The sequence below is a fragment of the Megalobrama amblycephala genome, linkage group LG22 (genome assembly GCF_018812025.1).
Source record: "Megalobrama amblycephala isolate DHTTF-2021 linkage group LG22, ASM1881202v1, whole genome shotgun sequence".
In the NCBI taxonomy this organism is placed as follows: domain Eukaryota; kingdom Metazoa; phylum Chordata; class Actinopteri; order Cypriniformes; family Xenocyprididae; genus Megalobrama; species Megalobrama amblycephala.
Window position 1 is genome coordinate 22,448,645 of NC_063065.1, and position 27,669 is coordinate 22,476,313.

Below are 27,669 nucleotides of genomic sequence, written 5' to 3' on the forward strand. Positions count from 1 at the left end.
CTGATCATTCTATTTTATTTAACTAAATAAATTTAACAAAATATTTGTCCAACTAAAAATGACTGAAATAAGTGGAGAATACAGTAGGCCACTAAGAAGATCCAGCTGCATTAATGACAAGTATTCACAAGGAGGCGCTATAAACTATGAATTAAACACAACACTGGAGTTTCCTATGACAGAACCAATGGAACTACTAGAATATAGAAATATGTGAGTCAGTAAATGGGCAGTGGTTAGTGTTCTGGACAAACTAATTTATCAGCCATTATTACCTGCTTACAGTTAAAATACTGTTCTTGTCTCTTCATGCCCAAACACAGTCTGCATATTAGTCACAGTAAGATGCTCAGATTGTTAGTGTTTGTTCACACTAAACACCGCTCATTTACTTGCTTCAGGCTGAAGCAGATCATGGAGCTGCTAGTGTCATTGTGTCACATTCAGTGACCACAGGCTGATGTCTTCAGTGTTCTCATCAACAACATCGACAATCACCAAAAAGATCCTAACAGTCACACAGCAATGAGCAAAAAACAACAACAAAAAAACAGTAAAAATAACAAAAAACAGTAAAATAATGAGATTTAAGGATACAATTTAATAGGTCATCAACATATAAAACAATAAAAAAATGAATTTTTGATGGAATCATCTTTGTCACTCTTTGCTGGTAACAGATATATTTAAAATACTTCTATCACTCTATAATTACACTCTTGTAAAGCTATAAACTCTCTAAACTCTGACATTTTTTCTTAAATAATAAATTACTTACACTATATACACTGTGTCTATATCTTGTTGATTAAAATAATGTAATTTTGTAATTTCATGTCACTTTCAGTGTTGGATGTTACACAATAAACATTGTAATCAAGTAGCACACTATCTAATAACCAAATAAATTTTCAACACTTGTTTTCATGGGTCACAAATAAAAGAATTTTATATTATTTATAAGTGAGTTCAAATACTCTATTAGATCATTGTGGAAATCTGATGTCAACTGCAATTCAAAAGATCAGACCCACAAAAAGATACAAACAAGAAACTGCTGTGAAGTCACACACATGACAGTGATCTGTGTGTCTCTGTGTCTTCAGTCTCTGTTGACTGTGTGACTGTGACGTCTCTGTAGCGGCTCCTTATTCACCATCAGCTGATCCTGAGGAAACTGGACTGACGTCTGAATACTGAGAGTCCTATACAATAAAACACACAGACAGTCACATATGGAGAATGAGATATTACTGCTGTCACGTCACATCAGTAAGTCAAAGTGACGATATCACAGATCACTATCTCATCTCGTGCACACTGTGTGCAGCTGAATTCATATCGTACAGAACGTCGACTGGGCAGAACTATTATTCCTACCAATAAAGACAGATTCATGTCTGTGGTTGTGAAGCTGTTTCATACTCAGGTTAGAATTAACGTCAGTGAAAATGAGGCTGTGAAGGACAGATTTAGTCTTTTCAATGGAAAGTACTGTATAAAGGTCCTAGATCATGTAATTTACACAAATCACAACTGTTGTAAAGAAATACAATTAAAAACATAAAAGTTTTGACATCATCACAGGTTTCAGGTTCAATGATCATCTTCCAGGAACAACTGCATTCTTTTACTGATAAAGGACGAGCTAATCAAACTTATTGTCGCATCAAAACCATCCACATGTATACTAGATCCCATCCCCACTAAACTAAGTGTTTCTCCCTGTAGCAGGAGAGTTTATTCTCAATATTATAAACTCCTTTTCTCTAGATCACATCCTGAGACACTTGAAGCTGGCAGTTATTAAACCTCATATTAAGAAACCACAATAAGACCCTGATGAATTACAGTCCCATCTCAAATGTTCAGTTTTATCTAAAATATTAGAACATTTTGTGTCTGCTCAATTATGCTCCTTTCTGAAGAAAAATTGTATCTATGAAGAATTTCAGTAAGTTTTCAAGCCCCATCATAACAGAGAGTTTAACTTGAACTTAGTGCTGCGTTTGACACTATAGATCATGATATTCTCTTACAAAAGTCCATTGGTATTCAGCATCAGTCTTTAAGATGTTTTAGATCAAACCTGTCTGACTGCTGCCATTTTGATTGTTTAAATGAAGAACAATAAAGTAAGGCACTGTTACTCCATCCTCTACAGTTACAGATCTGGATGTAATATTAGAAAGTTGCTTGTATTTTGAAAATCATATTTCACATGTTACAAAAACAGCCTTCTTCCACCTCAGAAACATTGAGTTACGAAACATATGATTGTTTCTGATGCAGAGAAGTTGTTTCATGCATTCATGACTTCAAGGCTAGATTATTATATGTACTACTAGATGATTGTCCAACAAGCTAAATATGATCATATCATCTGAATTTTACCTTTGCTACCTGTATATAAACCCTAAACTAACCTTTAACTAACCCTGTCTTGTATTACCTTAGAGCTGTATATTTTTGCTATATAGACATTAATTTTTTCAGAGGATGGATGGATTCCTCTGATGAGTCTGGAGTTTTTCTCTCATTCCTAATTTTAATTTTCTTTCACACAGTCACCTCTGGCTTCTTGATTTTAATATTTGAAACATGCATTTTCTCTAAACTTTGAAATGATGTTTTGTTAAAAGTGTTATATTGACTACAAACTCTCCATTGCTGATAGATCAATAATAATAGTAAATATTAAACAACTCTCACTTTGTGACTTACACACAGAGACATTGTAAGAGATGAAAATATTCATATATTCATAGATCAGTCACATCACACAAGTAGGCCTGTTACACTAGACTTAGTTCAATTTAAAAACACCAGGCTAATTTCCATTTATTTCTATTATAGTTGTTTTATATATATATATATATATATATATATATATATATATATATATACTTACAGTTGTAATATAGTGTCTCCAGTTTATAATGTGGATCATTCTTTAGATCAGAGAGAAGCTTCACATCTGAATCTCCTAGTTTATTCACAGACAGACTCAGTTGTCTCAGGTGTGAGGGGTTTGATCTCAGAGCTGAAGCCAGAGCAGCACAACCTTCATCTGTGACTCCACAATCACTCAACCTGTAGAGAACAATGACACACTCTTCACTCTCTCAGTTCAGATCAGTTTAGCAGTGAATACATTATTAAAGAGAAAATACAGAAACTTAAAAGCACAAATCAATGTGTTTGATGGATCACTGGACTGAGATCTAAAATGTCACAGATCTCAAAACATGATCATAAAACATCTAAAGTTTATCTAAAGAACATCTAAAGTAAATTATTTAAATTACTGTGTAAACAATATTTTAAAAACAGTCCCTGCAGAAAGATGAATGTGATGAACTGTGAGAATAAATCCAGCATGTTCTTCATTCCTCAGTTCTGAATGTGTTGAGATTGAGTCTGTTTAAAGTCAAGAGACTGAAATGTTGATTGTGAAAGTGTGTATTTCAGTGACTCTCAGTCCTGCAGTATCATGTGACTGAGGAGCAGCTCATGTGTTCAGTCATTCACAGCTCAATCAGATGAACTCACAGCAGCAGACAAAAGGGTGAACACTTAAACATACTTTACATTGAGTTTCATGTGTGAGTCATAAATGATCTTACCACAGTTTCTCCAGTTTACAGTGAGGATCCTCCAGTACAGCAGAGAGCAGATGAACTGAATCTCCTAGTTTATTCATAGACAGATTTAGTTCTCTCAGGTGTGAGGGGTTTGATCTCAGAGCTGAAGTCAGAGCAGCACAACCTTCATCTGTGACTCCACAATCACACAACCTGTAGAGAACAATGACACACTCTTCACTCTCTCAGTTCAGATCAACAGGTTTAAATTTCCATTGGAGATTTATCACTCATAAAAAAATAATAAAGACATTCAAAAAGCTTTCAACACCTGTGCTTCAAAAATCAGTTTACATTGGAAGTTTAATAATAAGAGAGACACAGAGGAAAGATGATCTTCATTTGTTGTTTGATATTATTGTATGATCCACTGATGGGGCAGAATAAGGGGTGAAAACTAGACTATAAGAGAAGATCAAGGTAACCCACTAGTAATGACTCAAGTATTCCCAAATCATTCAGAAGGAATTACTAATTATTTGGATCAGTATTTCTAAAGTGAAAAACACAATAACTCTCTAATAATGACTGAAATCATTGTAAGCTTTTGAGGTTTTTGTGAGGTTTTGTAATTCATTCTGACAGAATTAGCAACACTATTAAGTCATTACTAGTGGGTTGCCATGATCTTCACTTTAGAATTAATTACACATTATGAATTATTCACATTAATAATGAGCTATATAGTACAGGGATGTGCCCGAAGCCGAATACCTTACCCGGAAAGGCACGAATAACACTTTACAACGAATAATGAATAATTCTGCGAATAATATTCAGCTGAGGCTGACACAGTCACTCCTCGTGTTTGCTGGATAACAGTGAATGAGTGAAGTGAAGTGAATGAGTGTAAACACTATAAATGAAATGAGCACAAATCAATTATCCGTGTTGCTTGGCAAAAGTAAATCAACTAAAATACTACATCATACACATTCTATTGTTTGATGTAGGGCTGGGCGATACATCGCATGCGATTGTCACGCGCATTTCGTCAGTAAAGCCGGTTCCCTGATTACCGCTAAATCGCCATCACCTGCTTTCAAATGGAGCGGCATTTAATAAACAGAACCGTAGATCACTGATAAGCTACGCAATATCGCGTTCATTATCGAAGGCGATTCATCTGCGATAATGAACGCGATATTGCGTTGACGAAATGCGCGTGACAATCACATGCGATATATCGCCCAGCCCTAGTTTGATGTGTACATTTAAATTATATAAACCTTGTACAATATGATACACAAATGTAATAAGCACAGAAAGATCACAAATCAAACAGCCTCATTCCGTCTCTGCGAGTCTCTCAGAAACCTCTCTGTCAAGAGTAGCCTAATAATCAATACTTGATATGCCTTGATATGCCTAAAATGCTTTAAACTTTGTATGACATGATAGGTTACATATTTCTCTGTCTCACTCTCTCTCGGAGATTGCATTTATGCAGGTATATTTCAGTATAATTTGTTCAGATTTGCATTTGTATGCATAGTAAAAGTTTTGTTTCATTATTACAGCATATACTTTTTTCTCTATTTACATTAATAACATAAAAATGTGTTTTTTAAATAATTAAAAATAAATTAATTTTGGAGTTTGACAATTACCGCACACAAAACAATCATAGAGCATAATTTAAAACAATGAAATTGATGCATAAACACTTTTAGACATTCTCTGAAATTCAGAAATCTTTGGAAGATATTACTGAGCATTTATTTAACAATATCAAAACCAAAAAAATAGAAAATTTCTTAAGATAATTTTTAATTTTTTTTCCGTATTTGATTCTCAGACTAAAATAATTTAATATGACAAAATATTCACAAAATTTAAAGGATATTTAAAAGAAATGTGAAAATGAACACTGGTAACAGATCATGAGATCAGTCATTTGTGTAAAAATGAATGTGTAAGATGTGTAAAATATTGTAAAAACACTTTTTTTTTTAAATAATTAAAAAAAGAAAAAAAAAAAATAGGTTAACAGTAAGTTCCTGTATTCACAGTAAACTGCTATTCCCGCAAACAAATGACACTCCACATTTGAAAGCATTTTGTTTAATCATGTTTCTTAATAGTTTTTGTTATCAGTTATGTACATTAGGGTTTTGTGATACATCTTCTGTTGTTAAATGAATGTTTATTGCATTATGTAAGTGTTGTGGGTCACCATGATGGTGTTTTGTGTTTGCGTGAATGACTCTGTGCACCTTCTTTATATTAGTGTACTTCAGCTCGTGGATTATGAAATCCCAAATCTGCCAAAATTAAAAATAAATAAATACATAAATAAATATACAAAGAAATGTAAAAAAATAAAATAAATAAATATATATATATATATATATATATATATATATAGAAAAGCAAAAAAAAATTATTCATACATTTCCTTATTTTATGTATATATTTATTTTTTCCACATTTATTTATTTTTTCTTTTATTTATTTATACATTTATTCATTTTGATTTTTATTTTTTCCACATTTATTTTTTTATGTATTTATTTCCATATTTGTTCATTTCCACATTTATTCATTTCTACATTTCTTTATTTTTACATTTATGTATTTTTGCATTTCTTTGTCTGTAGGGTAATGAGGAGGGCGTGGTTTACCTCAGACATAGCAATCGAGCTCAGAGTAGGCGAGAGCGTAGCGTTGAGGCCACAGTGACACCTTGTGGTGTGCCTGAAATAGTGTAGCCTACTGACGTTGATACTGGGATGAATGATATGGATGGGTAGTATGGTTAAGAATATCACTCTAACTGTACTGTGTGACATGGAGGCTACTCTTTATTTCGGACAGGGTCTGCAGAACATCATTTGGTCTGGATTTGTAAAATGTCCTGCGCTGGCAAACATGAACAGCAACATCTTCAGCAGATCTGAGAACAGGGACTCTGAAATGGAAGCGCTTCTTATTTCCCATTATTAATCATTTGAATGAATGGACTTGTGTTTGATTGAGATTCAGACACCGGTCAGAACACGGAAAAGATCGAACCAGTGCACATATAGGCTACAGTGAAGTGACACAAACATATTGATTTGAAACGACACCACAAATTTACTTCACATTCATATTTTTACATGCACAACATGTGACAAACGCTTAAAACAGTAATGCATATTTCAAAGATCCAAAATAGATCGAGGCATCGTTTACAGTAGAACATTTTGTCGTGCCGCGTCTCCCCTCGTGGGGATATTCCAAAACGCTTAACGTGAAAAACACTTAACGTGGCTTAATGTACCGAGACAGTGATATTAACAGACCAAACTCACTAAACATCATTTTAATAAAGTACACTATGTACAGAAAAGTGTTTAATAACACGTTAAGCCTTTTCCTCCCATATAAAACCGTTATAGGAAAACACTTAACGTTGCTTAAAATCGAGACAGATTAATGATTAATAATGGGAAATAAGAAGCGCTTCCATTTCAGAGTCCTTGTTCTCAGATCTGCTGAAGATGTTGCTGTTCATGTTTGCCAGCACAGGACATTTTACAAATCCAGACCAGACGATGTTCTATGGCCCCTGTCCGAAATAAAGAGTATGAGATTCAATGTTTACAGAATATTTTAGCTTAAAATTTTCATCAAATGATTCATCTTACTGAGGACAAAGACACTGTGACTATCAGAGAGATGATCTTACCACAGTATCTCCAGTTTACAGCGAGGATCCTCCAGTACAGCAGAGAGCAGATGAACTGAATCTCCTACTTTATTCACAGGCAGACTCAGTTCTCTCAGGTGTGAGGGGTTTGATCTCAGAGCTGAAGCCAGAGCAGCACAACCTTCATCTGTGACTCCACAATCCCTCAACCTGTAGAGAACAATGACACACTCTTCACTCTCTCAGTTCAGATCAACAGGTTCAAGTCCAACATGTTCTCCAGCCATTACGCCCATATAGATGTTTGTCACTTCACTGAAATATGACCATAGGAGCGTTTGCTAAAGTTGCACCCCTATCAACAACAGAACACTTTCATTTTAATGCATTGTAACCTTTATCTGCATCATATTTTGGGTTTCATGTAGCTCAATTGATAGAGCATTGCAATAAACAACAACAATGTGTGATCATGTGATCGATCTCAGGGAACGCATGGGCTCATAAATACTGTATTTGCATTATTGTAAGGGTAGGTTTAGGGTTGGTGTAGTAGTTAATAATAATAAAAAAAAAAAGTTTTGGTAAATGGAAATAGGACAAATGGTGGGTAAGAGACCGTATAAAACTCCACACATTGCATTTAAATGAACACACATTTTAATAGAGTGCCTCAGGGATGACGCATTTTTGTAGGCAAAATCCGGAAGCGAGTTAGCATTTTAGGACTTCCGGTTCCAATGCCGTCAAGTCTATGGGTTTTTTGAATGGGTTTTTGCTAAATCGCCTGAAATAAGGTCTGTGGTTAACAAAGCCTCTAAATACTTTCACGTTTTGATCTATGACATAAAACACACCAGTTATAACCCGCTTGTGATTTTTTAAACTTTTACTGTGTCTTAAAATCGGCGGTTGCTAACAAATTGCTAAAAGGGACTACTTCCTTTGGCGGGGACTTTAGACGTCATCATTAAAAACAGGACATTTGGACAGCATTTCTCATGAAAAAGTGGATAAGTATTCATACCAGCGCAGATCATAATCAGCGAGCATGTTTTTAAATAAAGTTGTTTTCTAAATAAAGTTTGAGGAAGCTTGGTGGTGGTGACGTTGATCCGCAACTATGGTGTGCTGTAGTCCGTTTATAGCCTACTGTTAGCCTTTTATATCTGACGACTTTATTTAGGCTTCAAAATCTATAAATGTTGTGTTAACTTGTAAAGATTATCTTGATAGACAAAATGTGTAAGTGTCATAACCCTTTGTTAAACACAGAGATTTTTTTCTGCGATTTTCCAAAAGTCTATGGGAAAAATGCATAGGCTTTCAACCGAGGGAACCCGTGCGCCGCTAACTTCCGGGTTGGCCTACAAAAACGCGTCATCCCTGGGGCACTTTATTGGTAACGACCATAGTCATACGTCATTTCATGACGACAGACGTAACACGACACTGTCATTATTTTCCGCCAGCTAGAGGGCGCATGACTTTAAAACATAAATATAGGTCCTTGAAAAAAAAAAGACCGATAGCGGTGTTCATCACCATAGTGACTAACGCTCCACGGCTAACCTGCTCCGGGGCAGGTTATGTTCTGTTTCAGAGATCTCAAACCGAATTTGGGCCAATCAGATGTGAGCAAACTGACACTGACACACCCAATGCAATAAAGTCACTCCCCCAGTTTCTCTTCCTCCAAATTAAAGGTCACTATATAGTAAAAAAATATTTAACAATGAAATTGTCTGGCTTTAATGATAATTACTTAGAATGATTTTATGATTTATATAATAATTCAAATTATTATTAATCCATTACACAAGCGATTTTAGTTTAACAGTTATTATTAATTATTTAGTTTCAATGAATATTAATATATACAGATAATATGTAATATAAATAAGCTGTAAATAAACTTTAAATATGAATTCATGTGACCTTACATGTCTGAGTCTCTATCACTATATATTATCAACTAAATAAACCAACTTCACAAGTTTCACTTGCACTGATTGAGCAAGATCATTTCTTTTATTTTCATCAGTGTAAATGAGTTAAATTCTTCATTTTCCTCAATCTCTTAATCTTCAGCAAAAGAGTTTTGAATCGCACTGGCTCTCTCGCGAGAAGTGAATCATTTCTCTCTATTGCAAAGCATGTGATTGGCTGTTTGCCACTGATGTCACACATTCATGTGCCCGTGCTCCACAAACTCAGGATCAAAGTCTGAGTTGACAGAGAAAGTTGATGATCAGCATCATGGTACCAACAAAGCTGGATTGGAGTGGTTTGGTTTTGTCAACTTAACATATTATGAGGGATGATACCAGTATTCCAGTATTTTATACTGACAGGGAAAACAATCAAACTTGACAACAACGGTTCCTAAAAATTACTGCACTCATTACGTCAACAAATGTTTGATTTTTCTACAACAGGAGTCATTTTTAAGTACTCCATGTCTGATTAGGATTGAAGCTAAACTCTACACCCTGATCTACTACATAAAACATTAGAACAACATGAAAGTGTCTGAATGTGTTTCTTCATCCGTTTGCCTGTATTGTTTTTGACCAATACAGTATAGCTGTTTTGCAGTGTGTTCATTGTCAAACTCCAAAATTATGTAATTTTGAATTTCTAAAAAAAATGCTATTTTTTATGAAAAAGTAACAGTTGTCTTTTATTGACAAAATATTTTAGTTTGTCATGTATATTTTTTAATGAGATCAGATAACATTTCAAACAGTCATATGGTCTTGTTACAATGTGCCACACCTATGGGGCATGTTGTCACATTTCACTTCCCTTCTTTCAGGTTAAATAAAGAAAAAGTATACACTGTACTACTGAAACAAATCCACATGTTTCTACCAGATATGTGTGAAATGAATGGTGGAAAAAATAAATTCCCTGAACCCTAAACAGATTTCCACAAAGAGAAAGTCAAAAAGTGTTCGGTTGTGCCTAATTGTATGCTAGCGTTTGACCAAAATGTGCAATCTAGCCAATATGTAAAGTGTAATGAGAGAGTTAGCTGTGTTGAAAAGATACAGTTGAATCAATGGTGTGTTTGACAGTAATAGTTTTAAAATGTGTAGTGTTGGTGTGTCTCCAGGAACAGGGTTGGGAAACACTGCTGTAACAATCACTGCTCAGGTCATTTATTTATCGGGGTGTCCAATCCTGTTCCTGGAGATCAACCTTCCTGCAGAGTTCAGATCCAACCCTGATCCAACATACCTGTCTGAAATTATCAAGTGCTCCTGAAGAACTTAATTATCTGGTTCAGGTGTGTTTGATCAGGTTTGAATCTGAACTCTGCAGGTATATAGGGTATGCCAACCCGATCTCACGGCAATTCGTACATATTTTACGAGGTGGCTAATTCGTACGATTTCATACGACCTCACTCGTACGAATTCATACGTTTTTAGCTAAATCGTTTGTATTTTACGAGTTGACACATTCGTACGATTTCATACGAGTGACCTACCCCAAATCCCACCCCTAAACCTAACCGTCACTGGGGTTTAGACAAATCGTATGAATTCGTACGAATTAGCCACCTCGTAAAATAAGTACGAATTGGTCGTGAGATAGCATTGGGTATGCACGTGACGTCACCGTCGACCCTTACGACTGCGGTCACGCCCACTGAGTGGCAAAAGACTGAGCTGCAGAATTGGTTTTGAGCGTGAATGCCGCAAAAAACACACAAAACACATCCAAAACGGGAAAGAGCTTTGTGATTGACTGTACAGATAGCTTTGACACAAAACCTGAGGTATACATTTAAAAACTGCAGAAAGCAACAGAAAAAAAAAAGCAAATGGATCACTGCAATTCACAGAAACAGCTGGACTCCAGCAGAGAAACATGGATTTGCAGTTATCATTTTGTCTCAAACTGTTGGATTTTGAGATAAAATCATACCGTATATGTTGTATTGTTATATATTATGTTGACAACTCATCAATTAAATATTTTCCATCTTATATTCTGCATAATTGTGTGTTTTAAAATAAACACTGTCAAAAACTATACTATAAAACTATATATTTTAGGGCTGGACGATGATATAACATTGATAAATGTGCATACCCTCTATTTAGATCTCCAAAAACAGGATTGGATGCCCCTGATTTAGATTAACAAGATAGACACATGATATACGGTATTTGCTTCTGTGCATCAAATGAAAATGAAAATGACAAAATATTGACTAAATTTAAAATATATTTTTTAAAAGAAATATAAAAATTAACACTGGTAACATATCATGAGATTAGTACAAAGACAAAGACACGTGTGACTATTAGAGAGATGATCTTACCACAGTTTCTCCAGTTTACAGTGAGGATCCTCCAGTACAGCAGAGAGCAGATGAACTGAATCTCCTAGTTTATTCCCAGACAGACTCAGTTCTCTCAGGTGTGAGGGGTTTGATCTCAGAGCTGAAGTCAGAGCAGCACAACCTTCATCTGTGATACCACAATCACTCAACCTGTAGAGAACAATGACACACTCTTCACTCTCTCAGTTCAGATCAACAGGTTCAAGTCCAACATGTTCTCCAACTATTACACCCATATAGTTGTTTGTCACTTCACTGAAATATGACCATAGGAGCATTTACTAAAGTTGCACCCCTATCGACAACAGGACACTTTCATTTTAATGCATTGTAACCTTTATCTGTGTCATATTTTGGGTTTCATGTAGCTCAATTGATAGAGCATTGCAATAAACAACAATGTGCGATCATGTGATTGATCCCAGGGAACACACGTGCACATAAATACTGTATTTGCATTATTGTAAGGGTAGGTTTAGGGTTGATGTAGTAGTTAATAAAAAAAAAAAAAAAAAAAAAAAAGTTTTGGTAAATGGAAATAGGACACATGGTGGGTAAGAGACCATATAAAACTCCACACATTTCATTTAAATGAACACACATTTTAATTGGTAACGACCATAGTCATACATCATTTCATGACGACAGACGTAACACGACACTGTCATTATTTTCCGCCAGCTAGAGGGCGCATGACTTTAAAACATAAATATAGGTAATTGAAAAAAAAGACCGATAGCGATGTTCATCACCATAGTAACTAACGCGCCAAGGCTGACCTGCTCCGGGGCAGGTTATGTTCTGTTTCAGAGATCTCAAACCGAATTTGGGCCAATCAGATGTGAGCAAACTGACACTGACACACCCAATGCAATAAAGTCACTCCCCCAGTTTCTCTTCCTCCAAATTAAAGGTCACTATATAGTAAAAAAAAATTTAACAATGAAATTGTCTGGCTTTAATGATAATTACTTAGATGTTATGATTTATATAATAATTCAAATTATTTTTAATCCATTACACAAGCGATTTTAGTTTAACAGTTATTATTAATTATTTAGTTTCAATGAATATTAATATATACATATCATATGTAATATAAATAAGCTGTAAATAAACTTTAAATAGCTATGAATTCATGTGACCTTACATGTCTGAGTCTCTATCACTATATATTATCAACTAAATAAACCAACTTCACAAGTTTCACTTGCAATGATTGAGCAAGATCATTTCTTTTATTTTCATCAGTGTAAATGAGTTAAATTCTTCATTTTCTTCAATCTCTTAATCTTCAGCAAAAGAGTTTTGAATCACACTGGCTCTCTCACGAGCACTAAATCATAGTTTATCTCTGTTGTAAGGCATGTGATTGGCTGTTTGCCACTGATGTCACACATGCATGTGCCCGTGCTCCACAAACTCAGGATCAAAGTCTGAGTTGACAGAGAAAGTTGATGATCAGCATCATGGTACCAACAAAGCCAGATTGGAGTGGTTTGGTTTTGTCAACTCGAAACTAATCCTGTAACACTGAGTTTCTTCAACTTCCATCATGGTACAGGCCTCCCCACATGGAAAAAACCTATATAAACATATATGTTTCAATATAGGTTTGATATAGGTTTTACATATATGTGACATATATAAAATTGGCCGTTTTCCTATATTATATGTACATATATGTACATATATGCACACATATATGCACACATATATATATATATACACATATATGTACATATATGTACACATAATATAGGAAAACGGCCAATTTATATATGTCACATATATTAAAAACCTATATCAAACCTATATTGAAACATATATGTTTATATAGGTTTTTTCCATGTGGGACCAATTTCACGTGTTCGTGTAGTGGTGTGTTTTCTGCGTTGTGTCGTAATCAAAGACAGACTGCGAAAAATCTTGCCATCAGGTCCTCACTTTATTCTGTATAACACAAATGGCAATATATGAGGACTTGTGCAGCATACAAACAGCATGCGGCAGCAACGCACAACGCTGAGAAAGAGAGATATTAAAAGTAACTTAAGTAAAGAAAAATAATCAACGAAACATCTGAATGTACATCACAGAGGGGTTTTGGATTACAATCATACAAATATATCATGTGAATTCAGCTGTTACATGAAATATGGCCTTAATTGAATCACCGCAAAAACTTTGTGCGACCTACCGCTGTGATGTCTCATGCAGACTGGGAAGCAGCAAAGTGCGTCAACACCCCAAGTCAGCATGGCGGCAGGAAACCCCAAATATGGTCATGGCAAGTGGAATCACAAAATAATTGTCTAAATACATAACTGCTACATTCGCACATACATAAGTTCTTGCATAATTTTTTTCGTTAATTCTTAGTTTTTGCCTTGATAATAGAAAATATGAGCTAGGCATCATGTATGACAGTCAAAAATGAGATATGAGCTACAAAATGACCAGATCCTGCCATTAGCTATATAGAAGACATATCTTGTATGTATAGGGCATATATATGGATATGAAGAAGCAATACAGGAGACCTATATTTCCTGTATATGCACATATATGCACCTCAATTTTGCCTATATGTGGCATATATACACATATATGCAGTATATATACGCATATATGCAGCATATATACGCATATATGCAGCATATATATAGCATAAATGCAGTATATATGCGCATATATGCAGCATATATATTATCATATATGTGCATATATGCAGCATATATGTACATATACACTGCATATAGCTTCAAAAATCCCAGTTTACATTGGAAGTTTAAAAATAAGAGAGACACAGAGAAAAGTTAATTTATTGTATGATCCACAGAATGAGGGGTGACAACTAAGCTCACCATGATATGGAAAACCGGTTATACCATATTATGAGGGATGATACCAGTATTTTATACTGAAAGGGAAAACAATCAAACTTGACAACAACGGTTCCTAAAAATTACTGCACTCATTACGTCAACAAATGTTTGATTTTTCTACAACAGGAGTCATTTTTAAGTACTCCATGTCTGATTAGGATTGAAGCTAAACTCTACACCCTGATCTACTACATAAAACATTAGAACAACATGAAAGTGTCTGAATGTGTTTCTTCATCCGTTTGCCTGTATTGTTTTTGACCAATACAGTATAGCTGTTTTGCAGTGTGTTCATTGTCAAACTCCAAAATTATGTAATTTTGAATTTCTAAAAAAAAAAAAATGCTATTTTTTCTGAAAAAATAACAGTTGTCTTTTATTGACAAAATATTTTAGTTTGTCATGTATATTTTTTAATGAAATCAGATAACATTTCAAACTATCATTTGGTCTTGTTACAATGTGCCACACCTATGGGGCATGTTGTCACATTTCACTTCCCTTCTTTCAGGTTAAATAAAGAAAAAGTATACACTGTACTACTGAAACAAAGCCACATGTTTCTACCAGATATGTGTGAAATGAATGTGGAAAAAATAAATTCCCTGAACCCTAAACAGATTTCCACAAAGAGAAAGTCAAAAAGTGTTAGGTTGTGCTCCGCTCTCCCCTACATCCTACCTAATTGTATGCTAGCGTTTGACCAAAATGTGCAATCTAGCCAATATGTAAAGTGTAATGAGAGAGTTAGATGTGTTGAAAATATACAGTTGAATCAATGCTGTGTTTGACAGTAATAGTTTTAAAATGTGTAGTGTTGGTGTGTCTCCAGGAACAGGGTTGGGAAACACTGCTGTAACAATCACTGCTCAGGTCATTTATTTAGATCGGGGTGTCCAATCCTGTTCCTGGAGATCAACTTTCCCGCAGAGTTCAGATCCAACCCTGATCCAACACACCTGTCTGAAATTATCAAGTGCTCCTGAAGAACTTAATTATCTGGTTCAGGTGTGTTTGATCAGGTTTGAATCTGAACTCTGCAGGTATATCCGCTTGTTAAGTCATGACGTAAGGAACGCCGTTTCCGGGTCCAAGCCTCGACTCATTTCACTTGAGAATGCCATCGACGGCCGTTTATGAGCGCTATTTATTCATATTAAACATCAATCATTTTAAAAAGTTAAACATTTTAAATACTTACAGTCTACACAACAGTTTCCGTGCTCACAGCGTCACAGACATTAATATTTTAACGATTTATAAAAGATGAATCATTGTCTGGCCGTCTGGAATTTTGGTGTGGAGATAAAGGTTATGATTATACTTTTTTGGAAGTATTACACCACATCGTGTGTGTATATTAGCACCATTTGTTGTTTTCTTGTGGTATGAGATAGAGCGTTAGGACCCGGAAGCGCTGCCGCGTGATGTCAGACTTAACAACCGAATAGGGTATGCACGTGACGTCACCGTCGACCGCTTACGACTGCGGTCACGCCCACTGAGTGGCAAAAGACTGAGCTGCAGAATTGGTTTTGAGCGTGAATGCCGCGAAAAACACAGCTTTGTGATTGACTGTACAGATAGCTTTGACACAAAACCTGAGGATATATATTTAAAAACTGCAGAAAGCAACAGAAAAAAAAGCAAATGGATCACTGCAATTCACAGAAACAGCTGGACTCCAGCAGAGAAACATGGATTTGCAGTTATCATTTTTCTGTCAAACTGTTGGATTTTGAGATAAAATCATACCGTATATGTTGTATTGTTATATATTATGTTGACAACTCATCAATTAAATATTTTCCATCTTATATTCTGCATAATTGTGTGTTTTAAAATAAACACTGACAAAAACTATACTATAAAACTATATATTTTAGGGCTGGACGATGATATAACATTGATATATGTGCATACCCTCTATTTAGATCTCCAAAAACAGGATTGGACACCCCTGATTTAGATTAACAAGATAGACACATGATATACGGTATTTGCTTCTGTGCATCAAATGAAAATGAAAATGACAAAATATTGACTAAATTTAAAAGATATTTTTTAAAAAATATATAAAAATTAACACTGGTAACATATCATGAGATTAGTACAAAGACAAAGACACGTGTGACTATTAGAGAGATGATCTTACCACAGTTTCTCCAGTTTACAGTGAGGATCCTCCAGTACAGCAGAAAGCAGATGAACTGAATCTCCTAGTTTATTCCCAGTCAGATCCATTACTCTCAGGTGTGAGGGGTTTGATCTCAGAGCTGAAGTCAGAGCAGCACAACCTTCATCTGTGATACCACAATCACTCAACCTGTAGAGAACAATGACACTCTCTTCACTCTCTCAGTTCAGATTCAGATTAAGTCACAATTCTACACAGACCATTAAATATGTCTAATATATATGTCTTAAATATACTAATTTGTTGTTTGTTAATTATTGTATGATCCACTGATGTTGTGGTGAAGGCTAAAAAAAAAAAAAAAAAAAAAAAAAAAAATCAACTTTTTTCAATGATTTCAGAACAAGGACAAAATAAGGCAAAGAGAGGATCAGGTTGTCATGTTTTGTCTGTTCATATGCACTGTAAAAAATGAAAAGTTGAGAAAACTTTTTTGTGTTTTCTCAACTTGTTGTATTCAGTTTATACAACAAAAATGGTGTATAAATGTTTCTTGGTTCTCTTGCATTACTCTTCTCCAGTTCTCTGTTATATTGAGTTTATTTGGTTTTTGTACACTGTAAATGATTTTTGTTGTTTTCAAAGTAATATTACTGTATTCTCAACAGTTCTTTACTGTAGAATCTGTGTACAGTATGTTAATGTAGATTTTGTTTTATTCATTTTGTTTATTATCACTAGGGGTGCAAAAAGGGGTACTTTTTTTCTAGTACTCGCCGATACCGATGCCTTTTTTTTTTTGCAGTTTTCCAAGCACAACACAGTGAGACTAATGACAGCTTCTTTATTATTACTCTAATGAAAAAAGTAATAATTTTTATGTGCTTGTAACAAACTTAAAGAACAAAAATATCACAGTGTCCAATAACCTTCAAAGGGCATAATTACCAATATATATAACTGTTGTTATATAAAAAGAAATTTAGAAACAAATTACAAACAATACAGCAAATACTATAGAGATACAAATTAAACTTGTTTTTCAGATACAGTAGGCTAGGTTTATTTACCATGTATACATTTATTTAACATATTTTGTTGTTTCTATTAACATTAATGACAAATAAAGGCTATGGTTCCTTTAAGACCGAATCCATGGATACTGACACATATCCTGTTTTCACCCAAATGTTTACGTCCACTTAAGCCATAACCAACTGTATTTACGTAAGATACTCCACATGATGGACATTTTGACAACTATATGTGCATTTGACCATTCAGGCTGCAAGGAGAACCAATCGCGCTGAGAGAACTGGGATCGCGCGCAAGAAAGAGAGAGAGCGCTTCTGGTCTGTGTCATTCAGCGCGATTTCCACCTTCACTAATCGATAACGAATTGTGATTGAAAAGCATGCAGTTCGCAATGTTTGTGTTGTCATCATTAATTTTGAAGTATTTCCACAGCTCTGTGCACGGACAATTTTGTCAGTGACGTCACGTGAGGTATCGGTCTTTGGTATCGGCGGTATTTTTATGAGTACAAGTACATAAGTTTGGTATCTGGCCTGATACCGATACTATTGGTATCGGTGCATCCCTAGTTCCTAAGTATATTTCCAAGTGGGAGCATATACAAAGAAAACGTCTCAGGTTACAGATGTAACCCTGGTTCCCTGAGTAGGGAACGAGACGCTGCGTGGAAACGCATTGGGAACCTTCTGCGTGATGTCGTCACTGAAGCACTCATGTATCTAACCAATCGCATAGCGAGACGTCAGAGGCGGGTGACGTCACGGACCAGGAAACTATAAAGCATACCCGGATGCAGAGAACGCTAGCTTCTGGATAAGTCTGAAGCAAGCACTTGCAAGTATGCAGGGGGTACAGCAAGAGACGCAGCGTCTCGTTCCCTACTCAGGGAACCAGGGTTACATCTGTAACCTGAGACGTTCCCTTTCGTGGGAACTGTCGACGCTGCATGGAAATGCATTGGGAACGCTATCCCAACTGTGCCGTAGCTTCAAATACTTGTCAAAGTTATCTTGACAGAACAGAGGACCCCGGAGTGGAGCCAACATCAAGGTTGTAAAACCTAACAAATGTTACGCAAAATCAACTTTTTTCAATGATTTCAGAACAAGGACAAAATAAGCAAAGAGAGGATCAGGTTGTCATGTTTTGTCTGTTCATATGCACTGTAAAAAATGAAAAGTTGAGAAAACTTTTTTGTGTTTTCTCAACTTGTTGTATTCAGTTTATACAACAAAAATGGTGTATAAATGTTTCTTGGTTCTCTTGCATTACTCTTCTCCAGTTCTCTGTTATATTGAGTTTATTTGGTTTTTGTACACTGTAAATGATTTTTGTTGTTTTCAAAGTAACCCTGGTTCCCTGAGTAGGGAACGAGACGCTGCGTGGAAACGCATTGGGAACCTTCTGCGTGATGTCGTCACTGAAGCACTCATGTATCTAACCAATCGCGTAGCGAGACGTCAGAGGCGGGTGACGTCACGGACCAGGAAACTATAAAGCATACCCGGATGCAGAGAACGTTAGCTTCTGGATAAGTCTGAAGCAAGCACTCGCAAGTATGCAGGGGGTACGGCAAGAGACGCAGCGTCTCGTTCCCTACTCAGGGAACCAGGGTTACATCTGTAACCTGAGACGTTCCCTTTCGTGGGAACTGTCGACGCTGCGTGGAAATGCATTGGGAACGCTATCCCAACTGTGCCGTAGCTTCAAATACTTGTCAAAGTTATCTTGACAGAACAGAGGACCCCGGAGTGGAGCCAACATCAAGGTTGTAAAACCTAACAAATGTGTGCTGGCATGACCATCCAGCTGCATCACATATATCATTGATGGATACTCCTGACATATAGTGGGCACGGACATTTAATGGAGAAGGCTGTCCGGCCACTTCATAAGCAAGTGAGATGGCCTCGACCACCCACTTGCTCATCCTCTGCTTGAATGCTGGGCAAACAGACAAAGCAGCTGATCTGATTTACACCACAGGGCAGCTCTGTGGACGTAAGCATCCAAAGCCCTTACTGGGCAGAGCAGATTCAGTTTTTCCTGATCCGAAGACTTAAAGGGAGGAGGATAAAAGGCCTGGAGCACAATGGGACCTGGAACATGGGTAGGGACCTTTGGGACACAGCCTGTTCTAGGATACAGGAATGCCTTCACCATTCCTGGGGCAAATTCAAGATATGAAGGAGCAACTGAAAGTGCTTGTAAATCTCCTATCCTCTTCAAAGAAGTGATAGCTAGTAGCAGAACAGTTTTCAGAGTGAGGAACCTCTCAGGAACCTCCTCTAGTGGTTCAAAGGGAGCCTCGGCCAACCCTTGTAAAACCACGGCCAAGTCCCAGGCCGGAACCCTTGTGCGCACTGGAGGCCTCAACCTCAGTGTGCCACGGAGGAAGCGTGTAACGAGGGGGTCTCGTCCTACCGAGGAATCCCCCTCAAGAGGAGCATGATAGGCTGATATAGCCGCAACATAAACCTTTAAGGTTGAATGAGATAAACCCTCCGAGAACTTTTCTTGGAGAAATCTTAGCACAGAGCTAATAGAGGAATGGACAGGGTCTGTATTGTTTTGTCTACACCAAGTAGCAAATAAGTTCCATTTATAGGAATACAGCTTCCTCGTGGCGGGAGCTCTGGAGTTAAGAATGGTCTCCACAACCTCAGTTGGGAGACCGGCGTCTATGAACCTGGTCCCCTCAGAGGCCAGGCCCATAGCTTCCACAGTTCTGGGCGGGGATGTATTATCGTACCGCCCGCTTGTGACAGGAGGTCCTGTCTGAGGGGAAGCTCCATCGGGGAGCCGTCTAGAAGGGACACTAAGTCCGAGAACCATATCCTGGTTGGCCAGAAGGGGGCCACCAATATTAGGCTGACCCCTTCCCGGGGTACTTTGTCCAGAACTCCCGGGAGCAGAGCGATCGGGGGAAATGCGTACAGACGCAGCCTTGGCCACGTCTGTACCATGGCATCCAGACCCAAGGGTGCTGGATGTGTTAGGGAGTACCAGAGCGGGCACTGGGTTGGCTCTCCCGAAGCAAACAGGTCAACTTCTGCACGACCGAAATTTTTCCATAGGAGGTCCACCACTTCTGGGTGAAGCCTCCACTCCCCGGGCCTCGGCCCCTGCCTCGACAGGGCGTCTGCTCCCACATTTTGGTACCCTGGGATGTAAGCTGCCCTCAGAGAGAGCAGCTTCCCTTGGGACCACAGGAGGATCCGACGGGCCAAGTAATAAAGTTGGCGAGACCACAGACCCCCCTGATGGTTTATATATGCGACCACTGCAGTGTTGTCCGTGCGGGCCAACACATGGTGGCCTCTCAGGTCTGGGAGAAAGTGTTTTAAAGCCAGAAACACCGCCATCATCTCCAGCCAATTTATGTGCCAGGAGAGCTGATGGTCCTCCCATAGACCCTGAGCTGGGCGACCACTCATGATCGCCCCCCAGCCGTGAGGGAAGCATCTGTCGTAAGCATTACACGACGACCAGAAGTCCCTAGCACGGGTCCCTGGGACAGGAACCAGGGATCTTTCCACATGGCCAGATGTGCAAATCATGCAAAAGGGATTTCCCCTCGGGGAAAACCCCCTGGTCCTGAGCCACCACTGTAAGGGTCTCATGTGCAGAAGGCCAAAAGGTATAACGTTGGACACAGCTGCCATCAGACCCAGCAGTTTCTGGAACTGTTTTACAGTGAGTGACTGGCCTAACTTCACCCCTTTCAAAATGCTCGTCTTGGCAATTATTCAGATAAACACAGTCAGTTTTGGATCGTTAAATAGCTAAGAGAACGCATGTTGTGTAACAGTATTGGGTCCATTCATAAACTCTTAAAGGGACAGCAGTCCAATATTCCTGCTGCTGTCTGTCATGTTATTTAAAGAACAAAAGACAAAGAAAATCACTTTCTGCTCTTGACTGAATACGTTTTTAACTTTAACTGTAAGAATAAGTCTGTATTTAATATTTACAATAAAAAATACAGAAATTAAGGTAACCAACATAGATGTGTTATTTTACATTTGATTACTTTAATTTCTGTAGTATTTCTTATCTAAATAGAAACCTACTTAACCTGAAAAAACTTAGTTTCGTAGCTCTCTATTCTATTGCATTTATTTGCTGTTTGGAATTTTTTTTATTTGTTCTTATTTTATTACTGAGTTTTACTTTTTTTATGAAAATAAAACTTTGCATTGAAGAAAGGTAGATTTTTGTTTGTATATGCTGTCAATTATAGTTCTTAGAAAGAAAATCATAATCGGCAAAAATAGGTATCGGCAGATCACACTATCCAAAAATTGGAAATCAGAATCGCCAAGAAAATTGAAATCAGCGCATGTCTAGTTCAAACGAAAGCCACAGCAGAACACAGCATATCGATGTTTTGTGAACGAATCTGTGGCTGTGTAAAAACCATGAGAGTCAATGATTCAATTACCCTTTCAAAAATACATCCACTTGCGTCCTTACTGAATGAATGAATGAATGAATGAATGAATGAATGAATGAATGAATGAATGAATGAATGAATTGAATGACTCGATGACTCACTCATTCACCACCTACTGGCGGTTTTAGTTCAATTTAAAAGTATCACACGTTATAACATCATTGCTTATTTCTCTTTTGGACATTTTTAATTTAAAACATTTATTTGTTTTAAATTAAAAATGTCCAAGGATGTTTTTAAAACATCCTTCCTGTGAGAAGGATGGATGGACACATGAAAGTACGCATCTTTCAGGTCTATTGCCACAAACCAGTCCTCGGACCTGATCTTTGGGATAATCTGTTTGAGTGTAAGCATCTTGAACTTGAGCTTTTGAATTGAGCGATTTAGCACACGTAAATCTATGATAGGACGTAGTCCCCCATCCTTCTTTGGAACAATGAAGTAGCTGCTGTAGAAGCCTGACAGCTTGCTGGGAGGAGGAACCCTTTCTATAGCTCCTTTTCGCAAAAGTGTCATAACCTCTTGTTCCATAACCAGAGACTGCTCGGGGGTCACCACTGTGGGAAGGACCCCATTGAATCTGGGCGGGCGAGACCCGAACTTAATTCTGTAGCCCTTTTCTATGATGAGCAGCACCCATTTCGATATATTCGGTAGAAGTTTCCATTCTGCCATAAAATCTACTAAGGGAACCAGTCTCTCGAGACTGGCCTCTGGTGTTTTTTGAGCACTTGATTCGATGCTCTGATGCGGCGCACCGGCAGAGAATAATCGAATCAAGTGACCGGCCCTCCTCGGAGGGTCGGCGGAGACCGCTGTGCCCTGACGCACACTGGGTGGCAGGGTTAACAGACCGGTCCCCTGAGGGTGCCGAAGGGGAGCGGGGGACAGATATATTTTTCCCCGGCACCCTTCGGAGGGGGCCACCCTCATCGGTTCCTGACCCACAGATGTCAGGACCGCTTCGAAGCCTTCCTTGCGATAATAACGGCCCGCAGGTCCGTCTTACCCTTGGAAGGCTTCTTTTGAGCGGACCGACCCGATCCCCAGGCACCCTGCGGGGGAGCGCGGGCGGCCACGCTCACTTTTTGTTGCGCTCTGTGATGCGCCGAGGAGCTCGTAGACGGCCGAGGCTGCTCCCGCTCAGCAGCCTCGGGGGGAATTCTTGATCAGTGGGGGAGGAACCTCTGGAACACCGCAGATTGCTTTTTGGCCTCCTGGAACCTCGACGACTGATGTAACAGCGCTGCCGAAGAGGCCCACAGGAGACAGCGGCGAGTCCATAAGGGCAGCTTTATCTCGCTCCCTTATGTCCGAGAGGTTCAGCCACAAATGCCTCTCCGTAGCCACCAAGGCTGCCATAGACCGGCCCTCTTTGGCCGTCTCTTTGGTGGCACGGAGAGCCAGGTCAGTTGCCATCCTGATTTCCTGGATACAGTCAAATGTGGCCTCCCCGCTTTCATCGATCTCCCCCAGCAGGTCTGCTTGATAAGCTTGAAGCAGCGACATGGTGTGTAGACATGCCGCTGCCTGACCTGCTGCCGCATAAGCTTTGCCCACCAAGCTGGATGTAGTTTTCAGGGGCTTGGTGGGCAACGTCGGGGTTTTCAGTGACGACGCCGACTCGGGTGAGAGATAACCCACAAGCGTCTCTTCAACCCAGGACATCGCCGCATAACCGTGCTGTTTCAGCCCCACGATGTTGCTGTAGACCGAAGTCTGGGGGCTGAAAACTCTGTACTGCACGGGCCTTCTCCATGATCTCGACACCTCGGTGTGGAGAACGGGAACAAAAGGCAAACCCCGACGCTGGGGTAGCGACCAAGCGGGCAGAAAGTGCTCATCTAATTTGCTTTTTGGTCTTGTCTCTGCCCGCTCTGCTGGCCAATCGATTTTTAATTTGGCAACAGCCCTGGTCACTACCTCCAGGAGCTCCTCGTATGCTGGGGAAGAGGATGGCGGGTCCTCTTCCCCAGTCTCGACGCTCACCACATCAACCTCCTCGGAGGAAGAGAGGTGAAGTGCCGGTGTCTCTCTCTGGGGGGAAGAAACCGCAACACGTGCTTCCGCCGCCTGAGAAGAGACACTGGAGCTGGCAGGTGAGGGGCGAGATAAGGCTGGGCTCGTCTCAACCCCCTCTGCCAGCTCCATCTGCGAACCCCACGAAAGAAGTCGGCGCTGTGCCTCGGCGACAGCAGGACCCGACCCGTGGGGAACGCCAACCGAAGCACCCTCCTTATCAAAGAGTGCCCGGCGTGATCTTAGAACTCTGAGGGTGAGCTTCTCGCAGTGCACACAGACAGCTCCCTCGAGAGCTGCCTGTGCATGCTCAACCCCCATACAAACGACACACATGTCGTGTGTGTCCCCGTCAGGAATAAACCTACTACAGGGATGAACACACTTCCTGTATCGCTTGCTGTCCACCATTATACGTGTCTTATATATATATATATATATATATATATATATATATATATATATATATATATATATATATGACTTTTAGTCTGATGCCTTTTTGTCCGAGTCTGTTTCATCTGATGCCTTTTGGTCTGAGGTTGTTTAGTTCGATGCCTAATTGTACGAGACCTGACACCTGACGTCGTTTTTCCTGAGATGTGAACCCTCTCAGTCTGAGGCACGATGCCGTTTTGTCCGATGACCGAAGCCTTTTAGTCTGAGGCATGACACCTTTTCGTTATATGACTGAGGTGTGAGAATGTCCTAAAATGAACACTGTACTGCAGGCATTTGTTATAATATATAATGTATTTATAAAATTGCAGGGGGAAAAAACTCTTCATGTGTTTAAATATGCAGATTAGCTTGTTTTGGTTCATTTAGAAGAAATCTACAGATGCAAACAGACAGATGGTAGGCTTAAAACAAACACCATCTAAATGTGTAGGGTTAGGGTTAAAAGTTTTCTTTCCATTAGAGTAAAAGACATGGCAGCAAAAATTAACCAAAATCTTAAAATTGTCCACTACATGAAAGAAGTATTCCAATAACACCAAAAGAATTAAAACGATTTATTGATTTGTGCAAAATAAACAAATTATTAGTGAAACTATGTCCCTCTCCTTGCAATCATTTATTTTAAATATATAGCTACTTGAAAATAGCAGCGTAGAAAACATGCACACTGTGGCAATGTTTCCTTTGCTGTTGCCTGCTCTTGTAATAAACCTAGTGAATACTAAAGAAGACCATGGTCTCTGTGTGAACTGATTATTTTGTAGAAATCAAGAATAAAACAATTGCTCAAGTGTGAGGGAATTAAAATAAATTGGTAAGGAAGTCAGAGTTGTCTTAATATATTTAAGGGTTTATTATTTTTTTGAATAAATAATTATGAGAAGTGCCCTTTTTTCCACTTGAGCCCCTGCCCCCCAAAATGTCTGTGCACGTCCCTGATAGAGGTTATAAATATATGGCATTTATAAATATAATACGTACACAGTCCAGCATAAACACTCCTGATAAACCATTTGTTATTAAAGTGTCTACCTTAAGGTGACCAGAATTCTGAAATGGAAACCGGGGAAATTTCCTATTTGAGGCGAAAATCTCACCGATATGTCATTTGTTATTATCTATTAATAAAATACGGGGACAATAAATTTTTTTAATGTTTTTGTTTTTTTAATTGTTGCAGGTTCCCTATATGATTACATTTATTATTTTCATTTTTACGAGCTGGGTTAGCCTACTGTACAGAAATGTCAACTTTTTAAACTTGTATTTTAACTATTTGTACTTGTAACTATTATTTTGCATTTTAGACTCATTTTGTAAGTTGCAAGTGTATTATTTATTTGTTCATATCTGAGTGTACCTTCACCACTTGATAAGATGTGTGCGAATGAGGGCTGGCGCAAAATGCGGCATCGGCATCTCGTAGTGGCACTTCCGGTGACATCTCCAGCGGCCAGGGACTTCTTCGGCAGCTGTCGCTAGAGCGGCATCGGCATCTTCGGCATATTCGGCAGCACCTGCCGCTGGCCAATATAATTCGATGTTTTTTATTTTTATTTTAAAAACTACATTTCATCAAAATAACATTCAGGGGACTATCATTAGTAAGCATTTATCACAAATTTTGTTAATAACATTCTGATGCTCCACTACATAAAAGAAAGCTGAAATTGTTGCGAGTGTTTATTTAGGATACATATCCAATAATAAGTGTAAATATCAGTTGTGTTTCAATGCCAATGAAAATAGTAGGCTATAAATCACATTTGATAAAATAAAACTGCAGTATTATCCATTGCTTTGAAATGCACATGAATATAAACTGATATTCAGTTAATACAGAAATTAATTTCTGATAGACTATGCTGCACAAAGTTTAAATTGTGGCATCTCCAGCGGCCACAGATATTCAACGCAGCTGTCGCTACAGCGGCATCTCCTGCAGCCACATACTTTTTTCTTATTTTAAAAAGCTACATTGCAACAAAATAGCATTATATATCACAGGACTCCCATTTGTAAGCATGACGCTGCAGTTGCCTATCAGAGAACGCTGAAATTACTGCGTGTGTATATGGCAGTAGGCTATATAATGTAATGACAGTCCTGTGTATATAGCAGCCTAATATTATTTTGTTCAAATGTTGTTTATATGCTCTGTTGTTCAACAGAGCATATAAAACAGGAATAAAAAAATAAATTCTATCTAAAGGAATTTGTGGTAAACATGGTGAAAAAATACTATAGTAATTTATAGTAAATACTATAGTGTTTTTGAACCATACTATAGTAAAGTACTTGAATTAATTTTTTTGTGGTAATTCTATAGTTGCTGTGATAATATAACAACTATAGTAATATAAACAAATTACTTTACCCAATATTGTACTAAGTTTTCTACAACTTTAGGGTAAGAGTCATTCTACGAAACGGGTGCCATTTCCACTTTGCATTTTTCAAAATTTTCATTAAGAACAAACTTTTTTTTAAACAAACATACAACTTGAAAGATATGTCAATCCTCCAAAAAACATATTTTCCCACCTCAGGCACAAAATCTTTATTAATATTATCCTTTTTATTCAGGCAAGGAAGCCATTCTTGTACCACCCCGTCACGGACAATATGTATGCCATTGGAGTAGTTAAACAAGAAATAGATTTTTAAAATCTAATGTTTTCCTAACAGTAAAATGTCCCTTTTTTGGAAATCATCAATAGAAAGTCTGTAGTTTAATATATTTTTTTATTCTTAGATTTTTAATCTTAAAATATGAATTTGACGTTTCAGTGGCCTCATTGTTTGTACTGAAAAAAAGAATTCACTTAAAAAATACAAATAAAGTTACATTTATCTGATTAGTCCACACAACAAGAACATAATTCAACATTAATTTATGTAATATTTCATTTTCTTTCCATAAACTTTTAACAAAATGACCCTGTGACGGGGTGGTAAATGTGACGGGGTGGTATGGACAAAGTGTTTCTCTATATGATCTGCTGGTTTTAAACTTTAAAAACTGGGGGAGGAG

At 37.9% G+C, this 27,669-nt stretch overlaps 1 protein-coding gene across 1 annotated transcript in view; it reads right to left on the minus strand.

Moving 5' to 3' along the window:
* Positions 1–581: 581 nt before the first annotated feature.
* The window catches only part of LOC125258304, a 725,453-nt gene continuing 698,365 nt past the window's right edge, over positions 582–27,669 (minus strand). Inside the window, 6 exon segments of the mRNA XM_048175205.1 lie at positions 582–1,205; positions 2,912–3,093; positions 3,627–3,797; positions 7,318–7,488; positions 11,615–11,785; positions 16,679–16,849. Of these exon segments, the coding sequence (XP_048031162.1) occupies positions 1,204–1,205; positions 2,912–3,093; positions 3,627–3,797; positions 7,318–7,488; positions 11,615–11,785; positions 16,679–16,849 (868 nt within the window). The 3' untranslated portion in view covers positions 582–1,203.